A 24,945-nucleotide genomic window follows, 5' to 3' on the forward strand; every position below is an offset into this window, starting at 1 on the left:
TGTCCAACCTATGCTACCAGATTTCTTTAAAATGCTCTTTTTCTTGGTATTCTAAAAACACATTAGCATACCACATTAGCCACAAGCTGTATGGAATGTACATTTATTATTTTCTCTTATCAACAGACAAGGAAGCAAAACAAGAAAAGAGTCAGTATAATCAGTGACAGGTGGATTCTGAAAATCACTTCAGGCTACAGCTAATAATAGAATACCCAGTTTCAAATTTAAAGTTTAGATGAGTAGTCTGACACCCTCGAATGTTAAAGAAATACTAGTGTTTTTCCAAGAGCTGGTCAGGGAGAGTGAGCATGCTGAACTATGGAAGCAGTATGAGAACTTTCTCATGGAGTAATTGGCCTGAATCCAACCTCCTGATTGACTTTTTCTTCCAAGTAAGGGGAGCTGGCCTGCATGCATATGTAATCTCCAAAGTCAAGCTTTGCTCCAGCAAACCAAGCCAAAGCATTCTCAGCCTAGCTCAGAAGGGGCACTGGCTGGCACAGGGTCATACCAGTCCACTCAAGGTGGTGTCATCTGCTCCTTCCCACTGGTCTACACTTGGTGCTAGCTTTCTTAATCATTCAAATGGCCACTGAAAGCAGTGTTTGAGGTTCACCTCACCACTTTCAGAACATCTCCAGAATGAGCACATAGTTAGACATTACAAATTCCACCAGGAACAGCAGCAACCGCACTTTTCGCCCCTGCCTGACCCTCTTTCCCAAATTTCACTGTCAGAGCAACAGTTTAAGAAATGTCTGACTCCCTCCTGTAACAGAGACCTTGGATGCCATTTAAGAGGTCTCTATCTGGTAGCTCAAAAACAACCTAAAGGACTGGGGTGAAGAAGTATCTTCTGAAAATAGAGAAGAACATTGAGATGTTTCTAAAGTAGCTACATCCAGACACTGTTTAAGGATCCCACTTTTTCATTATTGCCCAAAGCTATCAAATAGCTACTTTTAATCCTCCTCAAATTCTTTCAGACCCAGATGGTTTGCAAGAGAAGACTGAGTAATCCCCTCAAAACCAGCTTCACAGCTTGTAGAAGGTATGTGTGAAGCACACTGTACCCATATTCCTCCCACAGGCAAGCAGCTTAGATAAAGCATAAAGGGTCCAGTTCTGCACATTTGGTGTCAAACACAGGAATCAGGACCATAGTAAATCCTACATTCATAATAAGCAGTGATGCCTTCCTAACAAGTTCACAGGATGAAGTCTACTGAATATGAAACAGGCGCAGCAGCCATTGCCTGGTCATTTCAGCACAGCAGAATACAGGAATCCAGAGAGCATTTTATGACCAGGAAAGAGTCTAACCCAAGTTTTTTAACTGGTCTGTGGGGTAGAGACTTAAAAGAAGGTGCAGAATTCATTGACACTAAAAGTTAATATATCTAATACTCCTTTAAAATCCCCATTACCTACAGCAGTAAGCTGGAGATGAGCTGTGCCAAGAGTACTCTTAAGTGCATTCCACTTCAAAGTGCTGGAGGTCCTTCATATAATGCCTTTGGCATCTACCACTGAATAAAGACAAACCAAGTCACAAGATTTTTTGTAAAACAAATATATTCAAAACCAAAATACACAAACTTGCAAAACCATTTTCCAATCCAAAGGAATTAAACAATTATGCACCTAATTAGAAAAATTAGGACATATTTTTACCTAGTTTCTACACAGACCAGAACTGATTTCCTGCCGTGGTTTCAGATGTAGCTCTGGACCACTACTTACACAAAGACAGTAAGGAAAGCAGGTTAACTTTTAGGTCCCTACTTGTTGCTGTTCTTACAAATAAACAAAAAGTACACACAGAAAAAAAAAATGAACTATTTTTTAGAATTGAGAATCCATAAGGTATGCACTCAAATAGGGAACATTCACATGAAATCCTGAAATATTTCAGATAGTGCCACAAGAGAAATAACAGCTGGGTGAGCTTCCAATCTACAAAGAGAATTCAGAGGAACAAGCCAAGAGGGTAAATTAAAGTTACTCATCCCTTGGTAAACAGACCTTGGTGGCTTATGCTGTACACATGTTCAACCTGGCAATCTAGCTCAGGTGATAAGAGTTGTTTTGAGCACTGGGCCAAAGTTCTACATCAAAGCATCTTCACATTGCTCTAGCAGCCAAGGCAATGGTACCTGTCTTGTTTGATGTTTTTCTTTTATTATTATTCATAAGAAGGTATTCTGGTCTTCTTTTAGCACTTTGTTTAGTAGCAAGTCAGCCTTGGCCTTTACTCATGCATTGCTGCTAATGAGCTTCTACCCACACAAGTAGTCCACCATGCACTCAAGAGCTCCACTCCCAGCCACTCTGGTCTATTTGGAGCTACAGGCAAAAACCCCACCACTGCTTACTTGTGGGCTGGTACTCTTCCACCTTTTGATGATTTGATCTTCCACTGTTTGATTGAAGCCCTAAAGCAATTTCAGTCATTTGATGCTTTCCCACAATAATTTCCTCCCTTCCCCCTCAAAATATGCCCCAGGGACAGACAGGGCCCCACAATTCATCGGGAAATCAAGAGCAGCTCAGTTTACTGCAGCAAAGAAACTATGGGAATAAGACACCAGCAGTCCTAGCAACGGACATATGGGGCCAAAGTGCCTAGGTACACAGTGATGCATGCTGCTTAGAGTGCAGGTCTGGGAGCCCAGGTTATCCAGGTTTAGAGCAGGTGGACCATGACAGGCTACCTTGCACACAGAAGAAACATGACAACTGAACACCAAACTCATTCATACACTACAAGACTGCTACCCAGGGCTTGCAGAAGTTTACAATTCACAAGGAAGTCTGTTCTTGAAACAAGTGAAGAGAGCCATATTTAGGAAACAGGAATTACAGACAGTGAATGAAGATAATCCTGCAGTTAAACAAGATGAATGAGTCCAACAGTCTTGTAGTAGGATCTTGCCATGAAGTATGTGTGTGACGTTGGGAAGTCATAAAGTGATTGTTTCCATCTCTGACGTGGAGGAAATACTTAGCTAGCCCTTAGTTCTGAAGCTTTGTTCATTAACCTTTGAGCATTTGAGACTGTGCTTCAGAATTAAAGCAGTGTAAATATTTATCTGGGAAATGGGAAGAATAAAATTATACGAGAGTCAAATTAAAACTAACCTCACTTTTAAAAGTCTGTCCTCCAGTTGCTTTACTGTCTTGAATCACATAGCCTCAGTATTACATTAACAGGCTTCTCCCTTTTTAATTGCATATAACTTTTCTTGAGGTGTGCTTAATACTGGCAGTTAAATGGATCATTAGGATTGGAAATGTTTATCTTTTTGGAGATGAATAGGATGGAGCAGCACAAGTTTCTATTTTCATAGCTGCCATTAGGCTGCTGATAGTTTTAAGGCAACCATTAACACAACAGCAGCCAAGACTGGTTTACATTGCTGCAAAGAAACTATTATCCAATGAGTTTAATCATTTTTCCCTTAGCTACATGAATTTTTGCAGAAGCCTTTGCAGGTCAGGCAGTACTCTAAACATTATGAAGATACAATCAGAAAAGTCATTAGCTCCTGTACTTCCTTTCATCGTGTGTTATCTGACACTGCACTTCCATGACAAAGTGATAGGAGAGGGGTTTGAACTGGCAACTTCCATAGCAATAATGGATAAGAAACAGTACGCAGACTCTTACCATCTTTCCTCCTTCTGACAATTCCAGCCAGCCCCAAGCTTCCAACAGGACTGCAGTCCATACAAAGAGTGTTCATGAGTCTGGGTTTAACCTGCCCCTCCTCTCCCTTCTCTGATCTGCCTTGTACGGCTATTTCATCCTCAGCACCTAGCGTCTGTGGCAAACAGAATCTTTCAGCATATCAAACTGCTGTAATATAAGGAAATTAAGATAAGAAATGTCGCTCAAGAAGCTGACATTTAAATGGTTTTCATGTCTGAAGAAAGGCGCTTCAAAAATGAGTCTTCACATAAAAATCAAGTTACGGTGTGACGCACACCTTATCATGGTCCATGTGGCCACTCTGGTTATGACAACACAGCTGGTCTGCAGCCACATCTTCACTCAGTCTCTGACACACACGTTACTATAACTAACACCTTACATTACAGCCTATTTTCCAGACCTGTAGCTCTCCCCACAAGGTGAAAACTCCCACATTTGCCCCTGAAAGATTTAAGAAATGCCCAGGATTAAAGGCTCTTAGGAAAATGAGCTTTTTTTATCTTAAAATGAGCTTTGCTTACAGGTAACTCAGTCCCAAAGTCAGACTCACTTGAGTGCCAGGGCTGAGAGGGCTGGCCCAGGACCCCATGTAAGCCCCCCCAGCTACCAACCCCTGCCCCAGCAATGCCACAGCAGGGCCATTCTCCAGCTCCCCACAGCCCTGCCTGGCCATGGCTCTGGCTTAGCTGAACCCACATTTCAGCCTGGCTTTGGAATATTCCCTGGGCTGGGCTGGCTCCTGGGCCTGCTCTCAGCATCCCAGCTGGGACAGAACCTGGCTGCCAGGCCCTGCCCAGGCAACTCACATGATACAGGCACAATACCAGCATATTGTGCCTGTGCCCTGCACAGGACTGTGAGACACTGCATACAACAGACACTGAAAAGCAACATCTCCCTCCAAATACTATTTTTGCAGACAGCAGCAGAGGCATCCCCAGCTGACCTCAAGCAAGAAATACATCCTACACAGCAATGGTGAGCTAGCTGCAGGGCTGCTGATGACAGCAGCCGGTCACCAGTGGTGTTCCCTAGAGCTCAGTATTGGACCAGTTCTGTTTAATGTCTTGTTTATCAACAGTCTGGATGAGGGATCAAGTGCACCCTCAGGAAGCTTGCAAATGACACCAAGTTGGGCAGAATTGACCTGCTTGAAGGCAAGAAGGCTCTACAGAGGGATCTGGACAGGCTGCATTGATGGGCTGAGGCCAAGCATATGAGGTTCAACAGGGCTCAGTGTCAGATCCTGCACTTGGGCCACAACAACCCCATGCAATGCTACAGGCTTGGGGAAGAGTGGCTTGAAAGCTGCTTGGTGGAAAAGGATCTGGGGTGCTGACTGACAGCTGCTGAACATGAGTCAACTTGTGCCAAGGTGGGCAAGACAGCCAAGAGCATCCTGGCCTGTATCAGAAATAGCATAGCCAGCAGGGCCAGGACAGTGATCACCCTCCTGTACTCAGCATTGGTGAGGCCCCACATCAAATACTGTGTTCAGTTCTGGGCCCCTCCCTGGAGGTATTTAAAATAAGACATGTAGATGTGGTGCTTATGGACATGGTTTAGTGGTGGACTTGGCAGTGATGAGTTAATGGGTGAGCTCTGATCTTAAAAGTCTTTTCCAACCTAACAATTCTGATTCTGTGACCTTCCTCCTTTCCGAAGGATGCTCAGGTTTTCCTTCCTTTGCTGCCATCCAGCCTCATCAGCAGTACCAATGGTCTGCAGCCATATTTTGACCAAAAGTCTGCTTCAGCATCACTACTGCTCCACACTGAGTATTACAAGATTTAAGAGGGGAGGGTTCATAAATTAGGTATGAGCAGAGAAGGGATCATGATCCCTTTCCCCCCAGCTTTCACTGCATGCTTTATTACCTGCAGCATCTCACAGAGTAAGGCAGAGTAATGTCAAATGGGCATGTCTTTGTATATGTTAATACCCCTCCTATAACACACAGCCTCTGCTTGCTCTTCCCTTCTCCTTACCCTGCAGCAAGCAAAGACTTCATCTACAGCAGCAGATCTGAGAGCTAACAGTCCTGCATACAGCTCCTCTGTGAGCCAGTCTTTGCTAGCTCACAGATGGCATCCCTTCTTGTCTGTGTATTTTGTCTTTGGGGGCAAGAAATTCCCAGGCTAAGTTTAAGTTTTAATGCGACTTTACTCATGTTGATTTGACAACTGATTGCTTGAAAACAAAAAAATAAATAAAATTAAAATAAAATAAATAAAATAATCGAAACCTGGATTCCCTAAAAGAAACAGTCATACAGGATGCAGTCAACATGAAAGATAAGGCAGTGTGGGAGGACAGAGTCAGACATACTCTACGTTCACCACTTTTATGCTTAACACTGCAGCTGTGAAAATGAGAAGGGAAGCAACATGCTTTTTCAAGGCACTGCCTGCCAGTTTCCTGCAGTGTTTCGGAAGCACAGCCCTAGTGCTCCTGTTCAGCACTGTGGAAATAATTGCATGTATAGTTCAGGTTTTGGCTTTTTGTAAAGATTTTCTTTCTTTTTCAGTCAAAAGGATGAGAAAACAGAGGTAGTCTGGAATATCAGAAATGCCATTGACAGGGTGAACAGGTAAAAAAAAAATTATGGTCTTTCAACATTAGTCTCAAACACTGTTTGTACCATAGCTAGACTACTAAAATTAGCTAAGTGTTAAACCAGGCTCAGTGAGTAGAAAATTGCTCCTATTAAAAATCTGCCATATAACATGCCTCTAAGAGGTGCAAAGTGCAGAACATCAGCTCAAAACTGTCTACTATTCCACTTTTTCTGTAGCCTGTAGCTCAGGCATTTGCACCTGGTGGTTCCTGTTGCATGAGAAATTCCTTGTGGCTGTAAACAATTTGTCTTACTAAGCAACTGTCAGCCCAGGAAAGTCTAAGGAGAAGCTATTTACAAAGACCATTTCACCCATCAGCAATAGGCTTGAGTGAGATGGCAACTACCCAAGTGCAAATGAAGACACCCAGATACACTGCACAAGTTACTATAAACACTGGACAAGTTCTTTAGAAACTTTTGAAAGATTTGGGGCAGAAAGGCAGAAGCTGGATCAGGGACTTTTGGGCACAGGAAGAAAGCAGACTACTGATTAATTACCTACATTTATCAAATTGGCATCTTCTACTGTCCATATTCCTGCTGCTAGAAGCAAGCCAGCAGAGTTTAGGCAAGGAGACATGTACCCACATACCTAGATAAAAAATACACACTAATGAAAGACATAACATAGAAAAACAAACAGGCAACATACCATATGCTCTCTACATGCATTCTATCATCTCTACCTTACTTCTGCCTCTCCAGGTCCACTCACTTTCCATATTCTCCTTCCCACCTGGCCCTGATGACCCAACACTCTCCATTGGTTCAGGACCAATGGATATCCTTCTACCACCTACTATAGAGATGCCCAGAAGCAAGCTCTAAAGAGGAGGAGCATTTGTTCTCCACTAGTTAAAGACACGGTGTTTAGAACAGCACAGAACTTGATCTCCACTTGCTGCCAGCGGAGAAGTAAGCAGAGGAAGGGTACAAAAATTGCCATCTCCTCAGAGTCCGATTAACAACTGCAGCTTTTGCATTTTCTAGGACAAGGGTTTCCAAAAGTTCCCAACCACCCACCCTCTCGAGCACTTAAATTCCAGAGCAGTTCTTAAGGCAGGAGATGTGTCTTGTGGTATGCATCCTAACAGGGTAAATTATCAGAGGCACAGGCCGTAAAACAGAGATGCAGCCAGCAGGTGGAGGTGTGGGCAAGACACAAGGTGGAGCAGCAAGTTTTCTGGGATTCATGCCTTTGCTACTAGATGACGGAAAACAAGTACCACAAACAAGTACCACAAGAAATACAAGACTAAATTCCATGAGATTCTGAATTTTGAGAACGCCACACCTCATGGTGTCATTAACTTTGATAATAAAAGTCAATCCCCTGTAACGATGGCCATAAGTTTCTAGTCTTTATCACACCATAGAATAAAATCAATTGGTGATAAGATACAATTAAAAGGAAAAGACTTTAGGACATCAAAGCACTCGTTTCCCCAAAAGGAACTGCCAGTAATACAGCACATCAGGCACTCCATTCAGCCATAATGTTAATTAGAAGAAAATAAACACCTCTGCTTATTATCCAGAGAAAGGAAGGAATCTTGCACTCTACAACTGCAGGGTTATTAGTAAGCACAGAGTTCAGTCAAACTAAGCTTTAGACCTCATTTAGCCTTCTTTAGGACTAACACTGGGATTTTATTGTTTACATAACTGAACTGTCAAAATAACTTCAGCTCATCCAAAAATATCCATAACATGCTGGTTAAGGAATTGTTGTGCAATTTGTGCATCTCTACAAACGTCTAAAGGAATCACTAGAGTGTGAAATTGCTAAGTGAAGAAGAGGCATTGATCACAAGCTACACTGAGCAGAGGAAGAGAGAAGCATTCAGCACTTCCTAACCATACCTATGACATGGATCCAGCCTCAGCAAGACATTTGTTAAAAACCAAGTGCTATCTCCAAAGCAAATGCCTTGTAGTCTCAACATAAAAATAGGACATGCTAAGTCTATGCTTGGTTGTCACTTCTGTTAAACAAAACACTCCAAAGCAGATAGGAAGGACACATCATGGTTTTTGTCATCACCCACTTTCACACAGGGCAGAAATAGCTTGGTATTAGCAAATACATGTTGTACGCTAAATCACCGTTACATAGTCATCCTTGAGAGGCACAGAAGTTAAGCCACCAGGTACTTCGAGGATTACATCAGTGGGATGACTTTCCACACAGCAGTCGCAGGACATCCCTAGTGCAAGCTGCACTACATGGAAGCAAAGCTTGACTGTGCTCTGAACTTCAGAGTTAGATGACATGGGAGGAACTAACAGGACATTTTCTGCAGTTATAGATTACCACATCTCATCCTTGCATTTCCATGCCAGTTCAGCTTTACTTGGGAAAACACATATCGTGTTTGGAACTGACTTTCTGGCCTCTGGAAAGATTATTCCTTTCTGAAAGGGAAATAAAAACTTACGCAACACTAGCTTAAGAATCTTATGTGCCAATCTTGCACCTCAGAAGAACCCTGAGATTCATCAGCAGTTTTCTCCTTCACTCACACCATGGTGGTGCCACAGTCTCCTATCATGACCCCGATCACTAAGGACACTCCATGCTAGGTTGATTTTGACAAATTGATTGCTTTAATAGTGGAGGTAAAAAAGACTCAAAGAACACACTTTAAGGAAACATTTTGACCAAACAGGATCAACACCAGGCCCTCTGCACTCTGGGAATTTAGGCTAAACAGCAGTGCAATTAAGTAGGTTTGCCTCTTGGGGCACTTCAAGGATTAATTACTCTATCAGATCACTTGAAAGAACACAAGGAAAGAGCACACGCAATAGGGAGACCTCTAAATGGCTCTCAGCTTCAGCAGGCCTGTAAAAATAATCAGTTACTCTCCAGTATTGATTTTTCTGTGCTGAGAAGCTGTGTGTAAATTGACTTCTGCAAAGAAGTCCTACAGTACAGATACATCAAGCATCTGATACACTCATGGTCTTCTCACCGCATTTTTGCCTTACCAGCCTATTAGTGGGTTATTGGTTGGAATATGAGAGTTTTCAAATGCCAATATTTCTTTAGTCAGAAGTATTAGGTCCTGTCAGATTTGACATGGGAGACAAGAAGTCTGCCTTCTGAGGGTGGTGGGGAATGTTTTATACAGTAATGCCAAAACAAGTACTCTTGCATCCTGCAGAATTTCAGAGCAATATAATAATCTTGTTGAAGAAACTCCGCCTGTAAAAGACCTGGAATGCTTCTCATGGTTCATAGTAATTCATTTCTTCAAGTGGTGCCTGGGCATAAGCAGTGTGCTCTACAGTGTTACAGTGCTGACTGCTAGCCCTCTCCCTCCCCAAAACACTAATTTTGAGCAGCAGGCAGGCCAGGGACTGGCAGTCAATGCATTTTGGCTGTTCCACTGGTGTCAAGAAACATCAGCAGGAGTTCTAACACACTTTAAAGCAGACACTCCTCTTTCCCAGGGGCCAGCAACACCACTTCACTCCCCAGGCAAGTCCCTGGACTCTGAAAGATAGAAGAGTGCCTGAAGGATCTTTAAAATGAATTCAACAAACAGCTCCAGGTGTACTAAGTGGGATAATCTGCTGTGACTATCCCACCAAGGTCAACAAAACATGGAAGAAGGGAGCTAAAGACTGTATGGGATCCCTGTTTGATTCCAGTCCTGCTTCTGTCAAATTCCAAAAAACATACTTTGGTTAACAGTCCTGCCTCCTTCCACTTGCTACATTCAGTGCACTGCAAACTGCTAATCCAGAGTAAGACCTAACAATTGTAGTATCAAATGTAGTCAGTACCTACTTTCATAGAATAGAATCATAGAATAGTTAGGGTTGGAAAGGACCTTAAGATCATCTAGTTCCAACCCCCCTGCCATGGGCAGGGACACCTCACACTAAACCATATCACCCAAGGCTTCATCCAACCTGGCCTTGAACACTGCCAGGGATGGAGCATTCACAATCTCCCTGGGCAACCCATTCCAGTGCCTCACCACCCTAACGGGAAAGAATTTCTTCCTTATATCCAATCTAAACCTCCCCTGTTTAAGTTTGAACCCATTACCCCTTGTCCTGTCACTACAGTCCCTAACAAATAGTCCCTCCCCAGGATCCCCATAGGCCCCCTTCAGATACTGGAAGGCTGCTTCACTTTAAGGTGAAGTTTCATATAAGCTTTATAAAAAGCCAACAAAGTGACCCGGAAAAAACTGTTCAGAGACCAACTGAAAAACACAACAAAGTGGAGAGGCTGTTTAAGTATTTACTTTTACAGAAGTAGCCCTGGAAGACTCTGTTGCAAGCAACCCGAGACAAGCCAGCCTCCAGATTATGAAGTGCAGGATTGGTATCTTGCTTCCTTGCACAAGTACATTCTTTGGTTATCAAAATAAATTCAAGACACTAAAGGAAATCTTCCAAGAGTTTGGTCTTGATAAGCAAATAGCAGGTGAATATCTATAAGCAAGTCAATTAAATCTTTAGCTAAGCAGACTAGTAAACTATTACGATGACAGCTGCAGTAAGAGCAGAGATGTTTCTGACTGGCAGTGAGCTAGTTCCCACAAGCGATCCTCCCCACACTTGTTTCTCCACTCAGAGAGGATTCAGTTTTCAATATTAAGAGAAGAAATTCAACCACAATCCAAATTTAGGAAGTTTCATTAACTGTCTTAGAAATAAGACTAACCAGTTTTACCTCAGTGCGCCTGAAACAAGAATACAAATTTGACAGTAAGCCCAAAATTGCGTAACTACCAGTGTAACAAAAACAGAGACCCAAGAATTTATTCCAGAACATATGGATTTCCTTTCTGACAAAAAATGAAGTATGTTTCATGTATTATCTTTTAAAACGTAAAGCATTTGTGATGTTTAAAGTAAATGTGTCAGTGTTAAATATCAGTCACCTAAAGTAGAACAAATAATTCGTACTACAGTAATTTATGTATGTACCTCAAAGCAGTTATCACTCAAGTGCTAAAATAAGTTAGATTCAGACATCTAACAGCAGCTAACATCATATTTTCCAAGTACTGATAAATTACTTCCATGAAATATTAGCAAGCATATTTCTCCCAGAGTCTGCAGACATCTACTCAAAAGACAGGTAATAAGTGACCTGAAGCAGAATCGCTGTCTTGATACTTCCACCTCTCTACTATGGTTATCACTTGAGCACGATGATGCCCAGAGTAAGGACAGGCAGTAAAGCACATTTAAAATCTATTTAATCCCCATTCCAATGTGAAAATCCAGACAATTTCATCCAAAGCAAACACTGGTCTTTTGTCTATGTCTTCATATATTTTATGAAGGGGGTGGAAAAGAACCTAGTGTCTAAAAGATTTAAAAGGTATATTTAAATCTATAAAATAATGTGGAAGGAAACCTCATGTAACTGAGTTACTCCATTAAAAATAAAAATTTTATCAAATGCAAAGAGCTTATTTGCAAATGAGAAAGCAGACCCTATGACCTTTGAGATTCTTCCCATCTGTATTTTGGAAATTAATCCTATTAAGACATTCTGGTAAGAGGACATTCATTAAGCATTGATCTGCATTTATGAAGTCCAACACACAGGACTGAAATGTGCGATCACCTTGTTGGTAGCACACTCAGAACAGTAAGCTCTTCTCAGTCACCACTGGAAGTGTGACCTTCCAGTGCAGTAGACTCATGCCACTGCACAAGCCACCATTTACTTACTTATTACTTACCATTAGGCCACTAAGTTAATACTATCTTTTGTACCAGCTTTGCTCCACATGCTGAATAGTATTACACTGCATTAAACTACCAGCATTCTAATTATTAAAGACCTATAGTACATCTTATGATTTTTCTCTCAGGTTAAATCCACTGGATTTGTGCTACTGATAAATACTGAAAAGATACAAGATGCCTTCTGGGGCTGTGCTCTGGGTGTTCCATGAAAACAGTTTAAGATACCATGCTGAACTGGTTCCTAGAATAGGTATCATGCTCCCTAAGGGAAAAAAAAAAAGGTAACCATTCTGCTATTCAAATAGGATCCTCAGAATTAAATACTTATCACTTCAAAGAAAATTTGATTTGTTTCAGTGTGTACCTCTGCCCAAACGATTCCTTGTTCCAAGAAAAAGATCTTTAACAGACTAAATTTATTCTGCCTTTGAAATAGTCATATTGGTGCTGCATGGACTGCATACAATTAAGATTTTATCCCCGCTTCTCCAACATTAGTAACTTCTGGAAACCTTGACTTCCATAACTCCATGCGTCACATGAGGGGACAGCAAAAGGAATTGCCAATGTCTTATGACAGGCAGCCAAACGCTGAGGTGACACAGATGGATGGTCATGTCTAACCTACTCAATTTCTGCTGTCAAATAGAAGTTTCTGGACTTAGATATAGGGAAGGGAAATAAAAAGGGAAGGGAAAAAATGAGAACTTGGCTTTCTTATACTGCAGGCAAGACACAGGGCTGCTGGAAGAACGGATTGATGTTGCTGCTGCTGCTTTATCACCTGTGGTGACAAGAGACAAGGTGACCATAATACAGACTGAATCAGGTTAGAGATAGGATAGCTCATTTCTTTTAATCAGCATCTGCTGATCAGACAACTGCTTTACACACATCATGTACATGAATATTCCCAACAAAATTGTTCAGGGTTTTGTTTGGGGAGGGGGGAGGTTGTTGGATCTGGGGACAAGTAAAATACCTTTCAAGTGGCTGGACATAAGCTAATCTAAAAGGATAACTACAAGAATGCCATCAGGAGTTCAGCAAGCCATTGCAAAGCATGAATCAATAGAAAATTAGTTTAAGGTTGTCATGAGACTAAACTATCATACTACTTGTAAAATAAAGTCTTACTTCATGTAGAACATATTTAGATACAATACCTATTTAGAAACATCTCCTATGCCTTTTAAGAACAGGCAGATGTGCCATGGAATACATATTTTCCTCATTTAAATGGGGTTATTTTTGTTTCAGGCATTTGCTTCCATAGCACAGTTTAGCTCAGCTAATGCAAAGCTACAAAGATAATGGGAGAGATCCCACTCTGTCAGAACACAGGGGACAAGGGACTAGCAGTGCACGTCATCCCAGTGTCTTCAACAAAGTGCAATAAAACCAGCTCCCAGCTCACCGTGAATAGATCATCCATGCTGTAGTTTAATTGTACAAGTACAGACACATCCAAGCTAGACTCAAGTCCAAAACAAATGTAGATGAGTTTGCGTGATGAACTTGAGTAGGGAAAAAGGGGTAGATTAATGACAGACTGCCCCTCTTCCTCCTTCAGCTGTGTGGTCAACGCACGATTTGCAGCATAGTTTACAACTGATTTTTTTTATTCCATGTTTTTTTCCCCACTGTGTCCATGTTCTCTCTTCCACCCCCTCTCCCCTCCCTTGTTATGCTGGATAATCAAGCACTGACTCCAAGTAAAGTAATTTGCCTAAAGGCAGAAGAACCTTTGTAGCCACAACGATTGGAAGCTACTGTTTTATAAGAAGTACAATTATAAAAATCTGAGTGATGTAAGCAATCAATTATTTCTTTGCCTTGTTATAAAACAACCACACCTACCGCTTCAGCAGAGACCAGTTGAATCTTGAACGGAGAGCCAAAGGACAAAAGATTTGCAATGGAATAGCTGAAGGAAAATAAAGATTTATGCTGCAGAGCTTCTAAATTACCAGTCAAGAATATTGCTGCTACTTAATACAGAAAAACCAAGCATAAACAGTGCAGAGACTATGTCCAGACCATACAAAGCTCAAGTAAGAACAATTTTCTTAGAATAACAGCTCCAACCCCTGCCACAGGCAGTGCCAGACTGGGGCTCAAAGCCCCATCCAACCTGGCCTTGAATGCTTCTAGGGATTTGGCAGCCACAACCTGGTCCAGTGCCTCACGACCCTCATACTGACCAATTTTTTCCTATCTAATCTAAATCTGCCCTTTTCCAGTTTGAAGCAATTCCCCCTTGTCCTGTCACTACATACCCTTGTAAAAAGTCCCTCTCTAGCTTTCTTGTAGGCCCCCTTTAGGTACTGGAAGCCTGCTCTAAGGTCTCCCTGAAGCCTTGTCTTCTCCAGGCTGAACAAGCCCAGCTCTCAGCCTGTCTCCATAGTAGAGGTGCTCCAGCCCTCAAACCATCTTTATGGCCCTCTTCTGGACTCACTCCAACAGATCTACATCCCTCTTGTGTTGGGGGGCTCCAGAGCTGAATGCAGTGCTGCAAGAACGGAGTAAAGCAAGAGAATCACCTCCATGAACCTGCTGGTCACACTACTTTTGATGCAGGCCAGCACTCAGATGGCTTTCTGGGCTGCAAGCACACACTCGTGTTGAGCTTCTAATCAACAAACATCTGCAAGCCCTTCTCCTCCGGGCTGCTCTTCAGCCTTTCTCTGCCCTGCCTGTATTCACTTTAGACTGCTCTGACCCATGTGCAGGACCTTGCACTTGGCCTTGCTGAACTTCTTTTTAATTCCTTTGAGATGCAGTGCAAATTTTGCCTTTAAAAAGAAGGAAAACAGCTGAATGGCAGTACATTTCCTACTAGATTAGAATCTTTAGAATCTAAGATAAGAGTTTAAGCAGCACAGTTGGAGACAAAAGGCTCTGGCCTCAAGGCCATCAGATGCTTGGCAGCCTCACAAGCACCTAAACCTACCCCTTCAGTGAAAACAACAGCATGCATTTTATATGCCATTTTGGGCTTCCTATTTTCTACTTCTGGGATTCAGATGCTTTACTGTGATTGCTACATCAGTATTGCCCGTGTCCTTTGTAGCTCTCTGATCAGAGCAACCCTTCAACTGGGTATACTGAGCAGCATCCCTGCCTTCAAGGAAGTACTCCAAAGTGCAGCATGGAGATCTGACATCTGTAATAGTTGTCCAAAAGAAATGATCCAAATACATTTCTAATCAATTTAATGGACCTCCAAGTACTTTACTCCAATGCATCTAGAATGTAACAGACAATTTCCTGAAGAAGGAAGGAAATCCTTTATCACATTTCCTACTGACTTGCATCCTTTCAAGAAGTGTCATTTTCTAATTCTCAGACCCCTCTCAGCCTCTTTCCCCCGTGTGCAACTGTCATTGTGGGATCTTAGTCCAAGTTAGAGGAAGTCTATTCAAAGAGTCAGACAGTCAGAAAAGTTTGTTTTGGAAGCATTTTACTCAGTGGATCTCCTCACCAAAGGCCTTTCTGAGAAATGAATAACAAACTTCAAGCATTACCTCACCTTCACCTAAGGAATAAGCAGCACCTGATCATACCATCAGGTCCGCATCAGTTCACGGCAGCCTTTGTGGCCTGCCGACCAGGCTGGTTTGGAAAGGCCGGGATATGTAGGGAGGAGGCATTTGGCCCTGAAGTCCTTGCACCATTTTATTCAGCATTATTCCAATATCCAAAGCAAACCAGATCACTGGTAACCATGGCAACTTCCTCAGACAGACAAGCTCTGTGGGGCATGCAGAACCACTGACCCCTGCGCTGGTGGGCTGCAGAAGGTGCCCCGTACTGCATGGAAGGTCAGTGCCCCATCTAAATACAGTCCCAAACAGCAGGGAAAGAAACAGCTGCAACTGAGTCCACCAAATCACAAGACATGCCTGTTAGGATGCAAATGCACAGAGGAGCTGAGGTGCTGTACAGCCATTATTCAGCATGTGCAGCACTGCTCTTGGTAGACCACCAATACACATCAGTCTGCAGCTAGACTCAGCATTGGAAAAATACTTTGAAAATACAGTCAAGCCAGCTGCCCTTGGGCTTTAAACACATTGACTAGAATTCCTCCAGCAAAACCCCATCCTTGTCAAAAAAGCCTGACAAAACAGACAGTTCACCTTCCCCACAATCTCAGACCATCTTTTACACCTTCCCACTAGCTTTACCACTGCAGCCAAAACATTTGCGTAGCAGGAGGGGAAAGCTAGGAAGTTTTACTTTAGTGTTTTCTTCCTCCATCCTAGATTACAGCCTTCCTTTTGCCTTCTCCTGCCTAGCACCAGCCAGTTCAAACTGAAGTGCATACAGACCAACAGACTCTTCGATGCTATATTAGAGACAAGCTGTCAGTGCTAGCATATCCCAGCAGCTTCAGGAAGACGGCCAAAGAGAGAGTTCTTCAGCACTGCAGACACAGAGCAGCCAGGGAACAGGAGATCAATCCATGCAGGATCAAGTCAAATCACTCCCCTCCCTCTCATACCCCACCAATATCTTTTTTGATTTTGAAGCTAATGGCCAAAGATTGGCCCTGCCACCATTAAATCCTTTATCCATTTCAGACCTTCATGCCACTCAGGAGGTGGAAGAGAATCTTACATAAGACATCTCTCAGTCTGCCATGGCTTTCTACTCTTAAAGAAAATGCTTGAGGGGCTTTCATGTGCAGCTCTTCTACCTGTATTTCCTTGTATGCTGGATTTTGGAACAGAATTGCAGGGTGTTTTGGCCTGGAATGGAAGAAACATAAGCTTGAACATAATGCCCTGTTACTTCCAGACCAACATCATATCCTTTGCCAAGCACAGATTTCCACACGTGAGTAGACACACTCTAATAAAATAGCTGATTACCCAACTAAGCTCAGCAGTATCTCATATTTAAGCTAAGCCTTATACTCAACTTTTGGAGTGCAAAGCCTAAGGGCTCATTTGATTTGTACATGCAAGTCTCCATGTTGAAAAATACTCATCATCAAACCCATAGCAGAAGCAAAAATCTTTCTTCCTTGTTTACTAATGCTATGCAAAAATCTGTCTGCTCTCAATGCACTCATTCCATCAGCATTCTGCCATTTACAGCAAATGCTGTAATTGCAAGCAGACAGGACCCTTGAGCACAGTAATTCACCTCCAAGGTTGAATGGTTTCTGGGGACAAATGCAGTGGCTTTTTTTTGTCCTGTATAAAGTTGTTCAATTTTGGCAGGTGCACACAACACAGATCATACATCTGGAAAACTAGACTGTCATCACTTTCATGCTGAACTACAAGTTGCAAACCATTTGGGAATGAATAGTGATGATGTAAGTTGTTCTGTGCAGCATTATTTAGCAATTCTTAACCAATAATGGACTTAGACCAAAACATGAAGCATCCGTGGAAAAACTATTTTTTAGAAACAAGATACCTAGCAAAGGTCAACACCGAAGTTGGTTCAAGTCCTGCAATTAAGGCACTGCATTTTCAATATACCAATTGGTGACCACAATTTCAGTTCCAGCATTCACAGAAAACAGAAAAAGAAAAGCAGGTTATAAAACTTTATTTTTTAAATAAAGCAGCTCCAGGAGTACAGAGCCAGACTGACAGTCACCTGAAGCACTTGACCTGAGTACATCAGCCTGACCGGTTCTGGTGCCAAACAAATTCTACTTAAGTGTCTCTGGTTCTACTGAAGTTTTCCATCTCAGAAACCCTTCACCATTCAGGCTTGTTTTTATCTCTGAAGTCTGCATCATGTGAAAATAACCTTTCTAATGCTGATCTTTGTAGCACAGATCTGTGGTCAGCATTAAAAATAGTCTCAAAGAGCTCCTTCGAAACGACTTCCCCACCACTATTATCCTGCTTGGTGTCCAATTTTTAAAACTAAAAGTGTACTGCTAAAGACAAGATCCACTAGAAAATAAACACAAACCAACCTGTCTGTATTTCCCAACCTTGTCATCAAGCCAAAACAGGCTTATAGCTGACTTAACTTGCAAGCACTTAACAGGCTATGAATACATGTTTAGATGTGAATAAAGGGAATATTCCTGCAAATACCCACTTACTGATGAATCTTAGCATAATTTAATAGAAAACATTATTTAAATGGAAAACAGTGAGCAAGCACTACCTTTATGCAGTTCCACAAGGAAACACCCAGGTCTTCTTGCAGACTTACAATGTACCACGCTGCAAATGCCCTCTACTTATTTCTGCTCTTCCCAGAACGAAGCACATTGTTCCTTAGAAACAGAGCTCCGAATGAGAACAGCAATGAAGCACTAACACTAGTTAGCTCTTCCAGGATTAGCAATTTGATGGTAATTTCTGACATTCTGGAAGATTTCAGATTGTTTCAGAACTTAAGTGGCATCGTATCAAGAAGCTGTGGCAGATCTCCCATGGAAGTCAAAGCAAGCAATTCTCAACACCCCCCTCAACCTGCCTTCAGATAGGGTTATTAACTGTCTGCATAGGTGATTAAGTTTCAGGCTGAGAGCTACATCTGTAAGCCTAAATGTAATTCAAGCAGATTGAAGCAAAGCATCTTGCATTAAATTGCTATTGTCTTTAATCACTACACTCATCATGCCCCTTCAACTTTATTCTGATAGCATATGAATTGCTTGACCTTTTCACTACTGTCATCCATGCTGACACTGGATAGAGTTCGTGCATAACAGCAATGAAGACTTACACATTTTGCCCTCAACCTTCAAAGCTAGAAACATTTTAATCTGACATGTCAAACCATTCCCCCCCTAAAAGTCACCTCAGAAACCAAACTGTCTCTTTATGCAGCCATATAAGGTCCCCATCTTAATAGGGTGGCGTCCTTCTGTTTCAGTTGGAGGTGGCAACCACAGTAAGGCAAAAACTGAAAGGATTTTTTCCTCCAACAAGACAGTTATTTGAATCTCATGAAGAAGACCAATAGCTCCTCTGAACCTCAGTTTGGACCCATGTATTACATTCTTCTGTATGCCAAGAGCACCCAGCACACACCCCAAACAGACCTGGTGATTTTGAACAATGGGAGTCAAGCAAGAGGCAATAGATCCAGTAGGCCAAATACCACATTATCAGCTTGTGCAGACACAAAACCATCAGCTCATGCAAACAGACACAAATACTTCTGATCTTAGAGAAATCCTTGCAGTCTACAGGCTACATGGCCTAAGTAATCATGAGGCTGGGGAGGAAAATCACAGCTAGACCAAGAGTAACAACTACTTAGTTTTAACCAGTTTCCATTTGTATCTTTCCTTCCTTTGGCTGATGGATATGAATAGTTAAGGAGGTTTAACTTGTCACATGCACATTTTTTATGTGTCCCTCTGACAAATTTCTGATAAACTGGTTTTGAGATAAAAGGAAGTTTCTTTAAGCATTTGTATTACGTATGTGTTAGATATTCAGGCCTGATTATTTAGGCCCTCACATCCACATCTCCGGGACTGTCAAGCTCTCACCTTCCCAGCTCTGGAGCAGCTGGGCACCCTGGAGTGAGATGTTGGCTCCGGAGATGCTCACTGCAAAATGTACACTCACTTCAAAAGTCATTAATAAAAGCAAATTAGACTACTGATGGGAAGAACTACCTGTGAACCTCAGTTTAGATGCTTTGATCCTTTTTAACTGTAAATACTCGAGGTAGGATCCCCTGGAAACCGGAAGGTCTGCATTTCTAATGAAGCTTTAACAAAGTACTGGTGCTCCCTTTACAACACTGTCATCTCTACATAGAACAGTTACTGTGCCTTCGAATAAACTTGAAAAATCCTCCTGTTCAACTGGAAATACTTTTTTGCCCAGTGACAAACAGGCTTGATACCTACAAATTAAATACACAGACCCCCAGTGTTTTCCATTTTCATCCTCATGATCCTCAAACTGTAATTTCCTGGCTACTACCTACCCCGCTTCTGGGACCGGGGGTAACACAGAACCGTGATCTAACGGTGACCGTACCCGCACTGGGGTCCATCCTTCGCAGCAACCACCGCCGCCGCGCAGCTGCCTCCTCCTCCACCTTCCCCCGCCTTGCTCCCCGCACCCCGCTCTCCCCTCCGGCCCGGCACAGGGCCAGCTCGCTGCTAACGGGGATCGACCGCCCCCATCCCGAGGAAGGAGCCGCCGCACCCCGGCCCGCCCTGCCTGGGGCTCGGGGCTCCCGCCCAACCACCGCCCCCGGAGCCCGGCGCCGCCCGCACCCCCGGCCCTGCCGCAGCTGCAGGGACCCCCCATGTGGCAGCCGCCGCTGGCCCCCAAGGGCGGTCCCGTCCCGTTCACCTCGGAGGGACGGGGCCACCCTTTGTGCCGGACAGGGGACACGTTCCCCCGTTCCGCCGGAGGGGCACGGCGGAGGCGAGGGGCGGCGGCTCGGGAATGTCATTTGGAGGTGGCAGCGGCAGCTCCCCCCGGCCGCAGCGCGGCTCGGGGCGGCAGGAGGATGCCGAGGACAAGGGGTGCAGTGGCGGGCAGGGCGGGCTGTGGCAGCAGCAGCCGCGCTGGCGACCCGCTCCTCTATCTCTGCCCCGCACCTCGCAGCCGTAGAGCTGCCCCAGCTGCTCCACGATCCACTCCTCCAGCACCAGCCGCTTCCGCAGCTCTTTCCGATCGTATTTCACCGTGACTTTCCCCTGCTGGTGGCGCCGCTGCTGGACCTGCACCACCGCCGACACCGAGTCCTCCCGGGAGGAGCCACCGGAGGAGCCGCCGCTCCCGCCGCCGCCGCGGGGACTCTGGAAGAAAACGCGGTTCCCACCGCCGCCACCGCCCGCTGCTGCCGCCGCCGCCGCCTCGCTGCCCCCGGTCGCCACCGACATGCTCCGCTCCGCCGCGGCTCCCGCCGAGCCGAAAGGCGCCCTACCGCCGGGCCGCCGCAGCCGCCGGTTGCGCGTCTGCCTCTCTCCCCCGCACCTGCCGTTTAAAGCCTCGCATGGCACAGCGGGCCCCGCCGCCGGGAGGGCTGGGCTCAGACCGGCAGAGGGCGGGGACAGCTGAGGGGCGTCACGGCTCGGCTCGGTTCAACACGACACAGCACGGCCCGCCCCTCCGCACGGGCAGAGCCGATCCGACAGTGGGGTACCCCGGGGGAGCCGCGGTGCCGGCAGCGGAGACACTGGGCACCCCAGTGCGGCTGCTCCGGTGCTGTAGGAGAAGCATGTGCCCGCGGCAGGGCGGTCCCCGAGAGCTCCCCAGGGACGCCAGCCTTCTGGGTGGCTGATGGGTTTTTTCCCGTTAAGGAAGGGAGGAATTGCCTCATCATGTACACGGCGTTTATAAATATTGTATACCTGCAGCATTAAAGAGCAGAATGCGATCGTTCTCTTAGGAGCAGGGGGCGAATGATTTCAGGGAGGTGAACCCAAATAGAAAGTAAGTATTTCGTACTGTCAGCAGGTAGTGCAACAATTAGCCATTTGGAGATGGCTGTGCTTCTAAAAGGCACCAGTTAGCGCTAGTGTTTTTAGCAGCCTTGTGTCCCTCAGGAGGCACTGACTGATATCAGCAGCAGTCCATCACAGTCACCAAATATATGCCTATGACTGCAAATAACCAGCCAGCATCACACAGATGCTGGTTTGGGGACTGGGACCGTCCCTCTTAGTAGTTTGCCTGTGACAAGCCATGCACGTGCAGATCTGCAACTGAAAGTGCCCAGTATCCCAAACGGACGTGCCTGGTGTCCCAAATCTTGGGTACAGCTGTGGAGATCGTCACCTGCACACACTGACTGGACAAGGATGTCTTAAGACAGCAAAGGGCAGAGAAGGTGAAGGGGGCCTGGATCACGAGCCATAATTACCTGGGCATACCTATTTTGGTCAAATCTGTGCTGCTGTTTGGTACGTCCATGTGGCTGTGGTGGCAGTTCAGACTTCTCAGCTCTCTGTGTTTGACACATGGCTGAACAAGAGGCTAGCATGAGGCACTGAAGCCTCATCAAGCTGTTTAGGTAAAGCTCAGCTTGTGCCACTAAAGAGATCATCATCTAATATGATCAAGAAATTAAATCTTATTATTGGTCTTAAATGCTATGATAGCTTTTAGATTTTCATCTGGAAAAGCACCAGTTTTTCAAAGGAAAGCATACAAAGTTAAGCTCCTTATGTGTGTGTAGGGATCACATATTTTTCAGAGATACTGAGTAACTGCAACTCTGCATCAGTGTAGGTCACACTGGAAGCTCCAGCTGCAGGCAGAGCTTGAGAGAGCATCACAGGATACAAGTCTTGAGTTTCTGCAAGGAGCCTTTCTTACCCACTGGGCAGCCTTCTCCACCAGTACCCAAGCAAATCTCACTTCCAGCTGCAGCTGGGTAATGTTGCCTGCCTGGCTTTTATAAATCCGGGCTGGTGTAAGTACAGTAGGAAAATACCATCATCAGCAACTTGTTCTTAGGGAAACCAAAAAGATGCAGAGGAGTTTTTGAAAGAGGGGAGTGGCTCTTTTAAACTTTTCAGTTTGGAGTGGCCTATAATTTGGGTCTTCAGCTCTGTGTGTCATGCTGGAAGTCTGGTGCTGATGTTCTCAGCCACAAAACTTGAAACTTTCCTGTTTAGAGCAGGAACATTTTCATCTTTACAGACTGGTTTTGGTTGCTGAGAAAAGAAAATGGATTACTGCAAAAGAAGGTAAATACTACATGAGCCGCTTTTTAAAGCCATACTAAGCATCACACTTGCTGCTTTGTGGGATATAAAGTGGGAATACCCAAATTGCCATCATAATAGGATATTTTCTGGAGCCAAAAGAACCCTAAGGGGTTCCACACTGGACCTAAGTTGGCTGCAAACACTGAGAGTTTTGTTCCCTGCTGTAGCAAACATCAGGTGTACAGATGACTCTGAGTGTGAGAATGCAGACAGTCTCAGCTGAAGAGCTTTTTCAGTACTATTATTAATCGTATATTAAAATCACTGCACACATTTAAAAGCTGGCATCCGCTATTCAAATTGCACTTCTGCAATACTCTTAGAGCAGAAAATGAGGTCGTGGAAGTTAAAAAGCATGTCCCCAGAGGTTATCATTTCAAAGTTACAATTCTAACATAATGCGTAGTGGTTGGTAATCATATGCGGATGAGAAACTGGTAGAACTGCCAGCACTGTCATAAGGCAGCTTTATGTGCCATTGGTTTTTCATTCAGTTTCTAAAGCAAGTGCATTCCTCAGGAAGCCAGGGCAAAAAGTGCTGCCAAGAATCTTTCCTGCAATGATTTTGCTTCGTTTGAAAGAAAGATCTAGTTGTTTAAAAGTCAAAGTTGAGCAAAAATGTTTAGATCTGCTAATATCCTGGGAACGAGAAATGCAGCTCTGTGTGGGTACAATCTCCACGTTGCTCCCGAGTGGCTGGAGGCGTATTAGAGCATTTCCTGGAGCAAGAAGTTTCCTCTCAAATATTCTTCTATGCCACAAGGGAACTGTTAATGGTTACACCCATAACAAAGACAAGAGTTAACATGGCAGATGGAGGAACAATCCTTCCCAACCTTCAGCCCCAGTTTCAGGCCTACCTTGAGGAATTAATTCAGGACATAAGAGATCAGGCTTCATAGGTGAGGGGTCTTCCAGCCACTAAAATCAAAATCACAGTGCTACACTTCATCTAAAGCTAAAAGTTGATCAATACAACCAAAATGGAAATAAAATACAACAATCCTAATATTGTGCTCTCTGAGTGGTCTCTCTAGTAAGAACATTATATCAGGTTACAGGATAAGGAAATTAAGAAACACCAAAGGCAGAGAACACGTACTTTCCTACGTTTCTTTCCCAAAGAGTGGATGTGGGGATCTCTCCTGAACATAACAACGTGAAGCTGTATCCACTTCCCATGCACATGTTGCATGGTCCTAACCTGTTTTCTAGTCACAGAAAATACTGGAGAGCATCTGGAGTAATTTTTCAGGAGGCTTATGCAGTGGCCCTTGCAGGTTCAAGGAACTGAGCACTACTTGTCTATTCACCTTCAGTTACTCTGTTTGACAGCAGGTATATTCTCTTCCTAAACAATTGACCTTCTGTCACTGCTGGCCACAATGTCAGTGTGGACTCATTTCGGTGGCTAAAGGTTGTTATCTAGCCAAGCTTGCTATTTAGGAAACAAAGTTAGGCTTGTTATTGTCAGCAATAGCCTAAATCCCCATTTTCCCATGCTGTCAAATACTAAAGTGGCCAAAACCAAGGCCCCTTTTATGCTGCCCTCCACAAGATTTCATTTCCCAGAGGCTACTCAAAGGAAGGATCCCTGCAGCTTGCCTCTTCTCCATGGCTTTCTACTGTTTCGTAGCAGCCTCTCTTAGTTGTTTCCATGTTCTCTTCTGAACAGCTTTGGAAATAAGAAGTTACAGGTCTCTGAAACAATCCAGTATGTGTCATGAAATCTCACTCAGTTTCCTATCTGTTATTTACACAAGACATTTGCTCTTTAAGGGATTCACATGTACGTAGTTTTGGTGATTTCTTCTTCACACATCAATGTGTTCAGGAAGAAATTAGTTGAGTGGAAGATTCATAGCTGGAGATTTTCAGCAGCACAGAATTGTTTTAACCTGCAAAGTACACATCAGTTGGTGATTTTATTTGCTTATTGAAATGCACATTAGACTTTACATGCTCTCAGAATCACAGGAGTTGTTTCATGCTTGTATTCTTTGGCTTGCTAACAAAATACCTGAGTTAGGAGTTGCCAGGGAATCTCTGGTGTGTGTAATGATAGACTCCATTATTTTTGCAGTGCTAGACAGTCTTTGTCTACTGCCTTCCCTGCCATTTAAGAGCTCTGCACAGCATCTTGTTGGTGAGTCGTGAGACTTTTCCACAGGCACAACAGCAAAATTCACTGTCGCAGGGCTTCTCTTT

At 43.9% G+C, this 24,945-nt stretch overlaps 1 protein-coding gene across 1 annotated transcript in view; it reads right to left on the minus strand.

Annotated features, from left to right (window-relative positions):
• Positions 1-21,029, minus strand: part of PPP1R14C (protein phosphatase 1 regulatory inhibitor subunit 14C) — a 56,029-nt gene extending 35,000 nt beyond the window's left edge. The window contains exon 1 of the mRNA XM_034061197.1: positions 20,620-21,029. Within this exon, the coding sequence (XP_033917088.1) occupies positions 20,620-20,904 (285 nt within the window). The 5' untranslated portion in view covers positions 20,905-21,029. The remainder of the gene's footprint in view (positions 1-20,619) is intronic.
• Positions 21,030-24,945: the final 3,916 nt, after the last annotated feature.

Source organism: Melopsittacus undulatus, chromosome 3 (assembly GCF_012275295.1).
Source record: "Melopsittacus undulatus isolate bMelUnd1 chromosome 3, bMelUnd1.mat.Z, whole genome shotgun sequence".
NCBI classification, from domain to species: Eukaryota; Metazoa; Chordata; class Aves; order Psittaciformes; family Psittaculidae; genus Melopsittacus; species Melopsittacus undulatus.